Source organism: Xenopus tropicalis, chromosome 1 (genome assembly GCF_000004195.4).
Source record: "Xenopus tropicalis strain Nigerian chromosome 1, UCB_Xtro_10.0, whole genome shotgun sequence".
Classification (NCBI taxonomy): Eukaryota; Metazoa; Chordata; class Amphibia; order Anura; family Pipidae; genus Xenopus; species Xenopus tropicalis.
Window position 1 is genome coordinate 166,758,446 of NC_030677.2, and position 9,389 is coordinate 166,767,834.

The window sequence follows — 9,389 nt, forward strand, 5'->3', positions numbered from 1 at the left end:
ATTATTATTATTATTATTATTATTATTATTAATAATAATCCTTATTATAATAATAATAAATAATCTTAGTTAGAACCAAGTGCAAGGTACTGTTTACTATTACATAGAAAAAGTTAAATAGAAAAAGAAAATAATTTGTAAAAAGTTTAATCATTTCTTCACAATTGAGTCTATGGGATTTGGCCATAATGGATCCTAATATAGTAACACAATTCAAAGTATTCTATTTTTTAAATTACAAAATGTAAATGTCTTGCATTCTATACAGAATTCTCTATATAACATATACACTGTGGGACAGATTTGGTAAAATTCAGCCTTAGGGGTGATAGAGCTCAGGGACTGTATTGAGCATTAATATCCCACTGACTCAGATTAACCCCGAATTAACAAGCATTGCGTTAATGCAATGACACCAGAAACTTAAGCAATGTTGTTTCAAAACCAGGGGTTTAAATAACTCAGTCATTTTTCCATTTTATTCTCTTCTCTTTTTTCTTTTAACCGTTTTTTCTTATTTTCCTTCTCTGTCACAGGCCGAATAGCAGCACTAAACATGTTGGCCCAAGGCACTGAAATCAATACAGTTCCATATCTGTGGACAGCAATGTTTGGAAAAAGTATACGATATGCAGGTGAATAATTGAAATACAGGGGATTTGTTTCAACATACTTGGGTAGATTTACTGAAAGCTGGTGCCAGTTTGTGATTTAGCCGCTGCTGCCTCATTCATCATAGATAAAGAGACACAGAAGGAGAAGAAGTTAAGTAGTTATGGTCAAATCCTGGACACACTATCTGGGATCATGGAAAGTACAGCATATTCTTAGAATCTATTACTATCACCTAGATAGTATATGAATTTAAAAAGGGTTCTCTAGCCACCCACATCTACGATTTGTTATCCCTATTCATTGTGCAGTTAAGGAACCAAATACTTGAAAAGATAAAGGATATCTGTATGTCTGCCCTGTAGGTTCTCCCATGCACTAGGGTAAAATCATCTCCTAAACTCTAGTTGTCTCATTTATTATTCCTGGGCAAGATGCAAAGTGCAAGAAACTGGACATAGGGGCCCACTTTTTCACTTTGCCCCTGCAATCTGCAATTTTGTCATGCTCAGTATTGAGTTTCTCTATTATGGTTATACATTAACCACCTTCCAACCCCCCAAAAACTAGAGTTTTGCTAAATAATCAGGCACGGTCCTGCCTGTAAACCTTTCATAAAACGAAAATTCTCTGGCAGGCCTTTGTGTTTAAATAAAGTGCTTATTTGTTTTTTAAAGGCCTCCTTACTCAAACACATATATACTGTACAATTATATATTCTGCCCAAACAGAAACCATCATACTTCACATTGTACCAATAAAAGCTGTTTTTCTATGTTACCAGCACTTCCTACTGCATCCATACATATGCTATGCAATCCCTCAGCCCATTAGAAATACATGTAGTCCATTCCATACATGAACATTGTTATTAATGTGGCAAGAACAACAAATTCTTCAATATAGTTAAATGGTAGGCAGATGTATACATATATAGCAGCCCTTGCCTTAGGCACAGAGATTTACTGCTCCTCTTTGTTCTATCTTAAATCAGGGCACGGAGACGGTTTTGATGATGTCATCATTCAAGGAGACATTGATGAATTAAAGTTTGTGGCATTTTATACAAGGTAAGGAATTCAATACTTAACACGCAATGCTTGCAAAACGACTCTGTTACTTTTAAAGTGACATTGACACATATCTTAAAGTTAGAGGAATGTGTTAGGGACTAAAATCAATGCTGTATCTTATTATTAGATGTGCAGCATCACGTTACAGGGGTCATTTACTAGCAAATGCCAGAGCACTAAGGGGCGCAAGAGTGTGCCCTTAGTGCTCATTAACAAGTGCTTCCATCCCAGTATTTCCATGAGACTTTCCTGGGAACACTGTTGTGGTTTCTAAATTGTACAAAAAGTAATTACATTTTGTTCAAATCCTTTTAAAAAATTTTGTGCACCTGGAGCATGGGCACACATGGAATTTACTTTAAAAACATACATTTACATAAACAGTATTATATTGCTTAAGTCTGACTTCATTGTAAAGATTGCTAGACACTTGACAATAAAAGAGCTGTGCATTATTTTGCTATTCAGGAAACCCAAACGAAGGTTCTTATCCTATAGTAGGATGACACCCTGCGTAGAGCACTGGAGGTAATATTTAAGAGCACGTATTGATAGCTCAAGGACAATGGGTATTCTCTTTGGATTCCTTCTGCACTGAACAATAGCATTGCCTACAATGCCCAGCTTAGAATTCCACTCTCATAAACTGAGATCCATTATTTTGGATTTATGTTCATTTGCTTTCTGCAGTTAATCAACAGCAGAAAATATTTAGTTATAAAATAAATAAAACGTTTTAGATTAAATTCAGAAGTATGTGATTTATCACTGAGGTGGCAATACTACTGTTCAGTCCTCTAATTACAATGGAAGTGGGCTTTAAAATACATATCTCTTTAATCGCCTGTATTCTCCTGGTGTTTATTAAAAACTCTTAAAAGAAATAAAGGGGCTTAATACGTTGTGGGTCATGAATGTACCCAATATACAATTTACGTTTCCAGTTTTGTATAGCACATTATACAGATGGCTAGTGCATTGAATTACCTTGTTTGATTACTGTCCATCACTGAGTATTGTACTTGATGCAAATAAAGAGAAGAGAATAAGAAACTGATGCAAAACAGACCCAGCTGACACAGAAGCATAGTCCAACTAACAAAACTTTGCAAACTATGGCCAATAAAGCTTAAGGCAAAGAAACAAGTGATGCTTATAAGGTGCCATTGAATTAGATTTTGTAATCGCTGAACATAGTGAAACACTGACATTAAGGGGGCATTTACTAACATATAATTTTTCTTTTTTCACTATTCATATCTTTTTGTGCATAAATATGATTTTGTTGCAGAAAAATACCAATAATTATTTGACTAAACTACAACAAATAAGAAAGATAAAATACAACATCTAAAAGCTGTCGAGATCATGTAAAAGTAGCATTTTTTGGATCTCGAAATAAATGACTAGACATTCATGGTTTTTGTGGAAATACAAACAAAAATTCAAATGCTGATAAATCTGCCCCTTAATGTCCTTCATACCTAAGAGTGACTGATGGTCATGCATGTACATACAAGTTTGTGTCAAGTGCAGCTATTCCTGAGGCAGGTATTTACATGGTAAATAAAAACATAATTTACAAGATCTTGTCTTGTGTTAATTTAACTACTGGGTTTTTCCTGATACACTTGAGGGAATCCCTAGATATTGTATGTTTTTATGTTGCCAAACTTTAACTTATATCGCAGATAAGTGGTCAGTCTGTTGATGGACATAGCATTTTTATCATGTTGATTTTGTAAAACAGCAAATTCAGAGAGGGTTTTAGTTAGGGCATGGTGGTATTAGGCTAATGGTAAAGGGGATAGAGGGCAACCATTGCAAGTTCCTTTTGTTATTTTAAAGTGCAAGGAAGAATTCCTTGGCTGCTTATTGTAGTATAGGAGTCTAATAGGGAACCATAGGGATTTAGTTGATAGCACTTTTTCAGCAGAAAACTGCATGGAAATACATTTTTCAAAAGAGCAAACCATTTTTTTATATTTAATTTTGAAATTTGATATGGGGCTACACATATTTTTAGTTTTCCAGGTGCCCTTAGCCACATGGCTTGTGCTCTGATAAATGTCAGTGTCTCTTTACTGCTGCCCCACAAGTTGGAGGCATATCACCCCCTCTCTCCCCCTCCCCCAGAAGCTGATAAGCAGAACAATGGGAAGATAACAAAGCAACAGCTTTCTGACACCTGCTATGATCCCATGCCCCACCTAGTGGTAGACAACAGCACTCAATAGTAAAACACCCAAGTCCTGCCATGGCTCCTCCAGTTACACTGAGTAGGAAGAAACAATAAGTTGCCTGATAGCAGTTCCATTGTGAAATGCTGGCTCCTTCTGAAAGCTCAGACACAATGCACTGAGATGGCTGCCTACACACCAATATTACAGCTAAAAAAATATTGGTTTAAGGATAAAGTTTGGAAAGGTAGAACAAATTATTTGCAATGTACATAGTATTATTTAGTAAAAAAAAAACTACACCATAAAAATCATTACAGAATCCCTAGAATTATATCTCTGAATGGCCAGGGCCACCTAGTCAAAAGCTTTCTCCATGTCCAAAAGATAGGAGCGGAGCAAAATAACTAGCATATTACTTATTAATTGCATTAATTAACATAAACAAACTAATAATTCATCACACAAAAGCAATATGTCTATGCAAAACTGGAAAGTAACAGCTGCTCATACTTTCAAAAACAGTTTATACATCTCACCATGTTATTTATTTCCCTAAATTCTTTATTGGTCATCAACCAGCCTAGAGCTTGGTATATCTGCTTACTTGCATGTTGCTCAAAATACAAGTTGAGAATAAACCTATTTTTCTTTTAATTTGCCATTAATTACCTCTCATCTTTATTCAATATTTTTTTCTAGGGAAAATAAAAACATTTTGTTTTATTTTTGAGTCAGTGTTTATTTTAAATTATTTTAAAAAATAAGATGAAATATTATAATTAGACTACTGCTATTAGTCTAGGACATATCTTCGCTAATGGTGATGGTGGTGTTAAATCTCAACTCATTCTGTTAGATAAATGTAAGCTTTTGTAATAACTCCTAATGCACCTATAACTTATTTAATTCTATATACGAACTGTTGATGATGTCTGAGTAATATTCTTAACAGCTGCTGTGTTTCAAATGGCAACTATGTAGTCCTTTCTGCTGTGTTTTCTTTTTACGTGGTTTCTATTGTCGGTAACGGGGTTGAGGGCAGTAATGGAGAAGGGAACATGTTGTGGTGGGCAAAACACCTAGAAAATCCCTATGTGCAACATAGACTAGCAGAAGAACCCAATAGGAGAAGCTCATTAAAGCAACTTTGTCAGAATTTGCGAATAAATGTAATTTATGCTGCCACTAGATGCTCCCCCAGCTCAGCCAGTGGGTTAATGCTGGTTTGTGTTTGACATAAAAATGGCATCATCTGATGCTGAAGCTCCCAGACATTCTGTCAAATAAGTTGATCTCTTCTGTATATATATTAAAAATACTTTTGTGTAGATAGGCTCACTTGTTGTATAGAATGACTAACGCAAGAATATTTTTGTATTTAAACAAAAAGGAGATCCCATAAAGGTGATTGGGAGCCAGTCTGAAAGGCACCCCCCAGTAGTGATGCACAGGTCCACATTTGGTAGACCAGCACCCGACCCTAACCGCTGCCTCCAAACCTGAAACCGGCCCACCCGGCCATCTCTGACATCAGGAAGGGAACTGGGCAGGAGCGAGGCTATAAATAGAGGAAGATGGTCAGTGTAAGGTTGTAGGCTGGAACGGTGGAAACAACCTAACAATATTGTGCAAGTGACAGCTCGAACCCACCCAACCTGTGGCTTTTGGGCCAGCATGTACTTCACTACCCCCCAGAAACCACAATTACTAACCTGTAAATGCTTTCCAAAGCCCCTCATCTTACTGGCCCTAGTAATCTTTCTTTAGAGCTGTAGTAGCATCTTTTTGCCTTGTAGCCCATTGTACTGTTCCAATCTGTCAGAAGTATTATAATGTGCACACACAGAGATAGCTGTAATGATGCACTAAAATAAATGTATGAATATTAAAAGCACCATCAAATAAAAATGTGGCTAAATCATCAAATATATCTATATATATATTATTAGTCACAAGTTAAACAGGATAGAAGTATCTTCCAGCGTACATACATAACTCCGCAACAGACCTACACAAAGTCCATATGGTGTTACCTGCATGTTACCTGAAATGGGCTAGCCATTTCCTTACTTCCCATGTTGCAAATGCTTGTTCAGTTTGGCTCTTGGAGTACAAGGATCAAAAGTAATGTCATTTATTGTTTGTACTGGGTACAATAGATTTTTATGGCACATTATTCCCTCAAATTGGAGTGCTGTAGTGTGTTTTTAGTATTTTTTCTGTTGTTCTAATAAAGATGTGTAATACCAACTAGGTCCCATTGGGATTATCCACCCTGGTGTATTTTAAAGGCAAAAAAACACTGAATGAAAGTAAATAGATGTCCCCACTGTTTTACTTTACTTAGGATACCACATTGGTATTTGATTTTTAAAAGTTTTAAAAAGTTCAAAAGTTTAAAAATGATAAGGTCCCTTAAAAAAAACCTTTACTAATTGTGTCGCAGAGGCTGCATACTATAATAAGCAGAGTATTTCAGACTGGATGCTACTTTTAATCAATGCAGAAAAGGTATTAGCCCAAAGAAAATTGTGTTATAACAAATCATCAAAACTCGTGCTTTTATTCATTGTAGGAATGATGAGGTTATTGCCGTCGCAAGTATGAACTATGATCCTATAGTGTCCAAGGTGGCTGAAATAATGTCATCTGGAAAAACTATAAGAAAACGGGATGTCGAGTAAGTACTAAATTGATTACTGAACTTTTTGTATACAGAGTAACAGAAGTCTGGCTGTGGCTTGGGTACTTGAGCTTTAAGCCTTCAAAAATATTTAACACATAATTCATTAGAAGTGAAACATTTTAAATGTAAAGTCACAAAATGACACAATAAAACAATAAATAAAGCCAATGCCTATGATTAAGTACATTTTAATGTACAAAAGCCTTTAGGGCTTCGCATGAAACTGTTTTTTTTGCAGCTACTGACTTCTTGGTTGAATTTGATCATTTTATATTTTGATACTTCAACAGAGCGAATTGTGATAACACAGTGCTGCATGTCTATTATAGGAATACCCCCAGAATGAACACTAACAGACTGTTTATATCATATTAACTGGTCTGTTAAAGAATCTCGCCAAACTAAAATACATATATATCAGTAAATATTGCCCTTTTACATCCTTTCCCTTAAGCCACCATTTAGTGATGTGCTGTGTGCTTCCTCAGAGATCACCTGACAGGAAATGATGCAGCTCTAACTGTAACAAGAAGTAGTGTGGAAGCAAAAAGCAGAACTCTGTCCATTAATTGGCTGATGTGACCTAACATGTATGTGTGCCCTTGGTTTGTTTGTGTGCACTGTGAATCGTATGATCCCAGGGGGCGGCCCTTGGTACTTAAAATGGCAATTTTCTATTTAGGATTACCCAATGCCACATACTATTAAAAAGTATATTTTGTTTATGAAAATGGTTTATTTAGATGAAGCAGGGTTTTACATAGGAACAATATATTTTTAAAAAGACCTACATTGTTTGGGGTAAAGTGTTCCTTTAACAGAAAATTAGGGGATACCATGTCCATCCTGTTCCCCTAATGATATCTGTGAGGCTATTGCATTTCTTAATGAATTGTAGGCATATTACAGAAGGCTATTCCTCAGAATACTATTGTGTACATAGTTGTGGTGGCAAAGAAATCCCTTGTGTTTGTTGCCCTGAAAGTTCTGTGATAATTATTTTTTAATCAAATTAGTTACTTGCTAGGCTCAGAAATTACCAGCATAGCTGGGTCTATATATGTGCCTTCTGGAGAGTATATCACTCTAAGGCAAAATAAACTTCTCCTTGGACCATCTCTGCTAACCCTTCAGATAATCTTTTGTCCAAGAATGGTGCCCCACGATCTAAAGTGAGGCAGATTCTATAGACTATTCTAAAGGGTACATAATGTTAAAAGTAAGAACGTTATCTTTATCTTTCACCAGATTTCTACTTTATTATTGATTCTATAAAAGCTGTATGATTCAATATTATAATAATGCTGACGTGTTTTTTTCTGTGCTTCCAAGGATTTTTGTCTGCCATGGCAAGTATGTTCATTTAAATCACTGCATTTATTTTGTGCTTTGTAAATAAAAATACAGGTCATTTCCAATAGACTCCATTTTAAGCAAATACCGGTAATTCTGATTTATAAAAATGATTCCCTTTTTCTCTGTAATAATAAAACAGTACCACTTGGCACTTTAATGGGGGCATATTCATTTCTATCTCTATTCACTTCTATCAGATTTTTAAAATGTATTTAACAAAAGGGTGAACTCTTGATTTTCACCCATTGATAAATATCCCATAGAAATGAATTAAGAAGGCAGCAGAATTTCACCCTGGTGAGTCCCAGTTTCTCCATTGGGGCTGCAGTCATTTTCCTATTGGGATGCTAGCTCAGAGATACTTGGCAATGATATATTTATTTACTTACATACCAAAAAACGTTATATGCACTCACACGAAAAAATAATGTTTTATCTGCACTAGGAGCACAGTTAAGCAGAGAATAATGGACACAACATAATCTTTTTTCAATTGTTTTAAACATGGATCTGTATGATAAAATATTAAAAATATAGAAAAATCTTCGCTGTCATTTGCACAATGCTAGAAAAAAGTGTTCATTTAATATGATACTGATACCTGTAGAACTACACTATGCATTTATGCTATGTGGTGTCAGCATGTTTGGTGCATTTAACTGAAAAAACTTCATTCCACTTGGTCTGACTCCTATAAAACAGATTGGCATTTGCCACCTCAGTACTCTAAGCACATTTAATGTAGCACAATTGTAACTTAAAATATGCATACCACCCAACACACTAAAAAGTACAATTAATACAGCACTTTTTCTGTTTCTTTAAGGACTGGAGATATATCTTGGCTGACGGGGAAGGGATCTTAGCACAGACCGTTGTTCCCAGTGGAACCAAATTGCAATTGCATCGAGCAACAAGTGCATGTACAACTGCCAATACAATGCATTTTACTTACAAAAATATGTGCCAACGCACTGTTGATTGTGTGCTGTGAAATAGATGCTTTTGCATTTCTCATCTAGCTATCTAAGGAATATACAGTAAGCCATGGCCTTCTGCTGAGACTTCCGTGATCACAAAGGAAGTACCAAGCCGATCATGAAACCAAGAAAGAATATAAAAAGACTTTAAAGAGTTTATTGCCTAAGCTTTAAGTGTTACTGGGGAATGCACTGAAACAAATCATGTGAAGAACAGAAAGAGGAATCAGAGTTTATTTTTTTGTAAAGAACTCAACATTTTATACAGAGCCTGTAGCAACCGCACATTCTGCTGACCTATCAGGGGCATTATAACTGCTGAAATGTCTATGGTGAAATCATTTAACATCCTGGTTATCCAAAGTTGCAAGGAATATGGTGTGACTACTTCCTACATATGCTGCTCCTACTCATTTTGGTAGTTTTCTGAAATGTACATACAAATTTCATCCAAAATACATAAGATATTTCAGAAGAAATAAAAGAGACAAAGTATTCA

At 35.5% G+C, this 9,389-nt stretch overlaps 1 protein-coding gene across 6 annotated transcripts in view; it reads left to right on the top strand.

The window, feature by feature from the left end:
• The window catches only part of aifm3 (apoptosis inducing factor, mitochondria associated 3), a 55,268-nt gene extending 45,879 nt beyond the window's left edge, over nt 1-9,389 (top strand). For 5 of the 6 annotated variants that reach the window (XM_018090653.2, XM_012968201.3, XM_031892937.1 and 2 more), the window contains 5 exons: nt 537-635; nt 1,607-1,682; nt 2,154-2,213; nt 6,444-6,548; nt 8,737-9,389. In XM_018090653.2, the coding sequence (XP_017946142.1) occupies nt 537-635; nt 1,607-1,682; nt 2,154-2,213; nt 6,444-6,548; nt 8,737-8,776 (380 nt within the window). In that variant the 3' untranslated portion in view covers nt 8,777-9,389. The remainder of the gene's footprint in view (nt 1-536; nt 636-1,606; nt 1,683-2,153; nt 2,214-6,443; nt 6,549-8,736) is intronic. The other variant, XM_031892931.1, reaches the window with a different exon arrangement.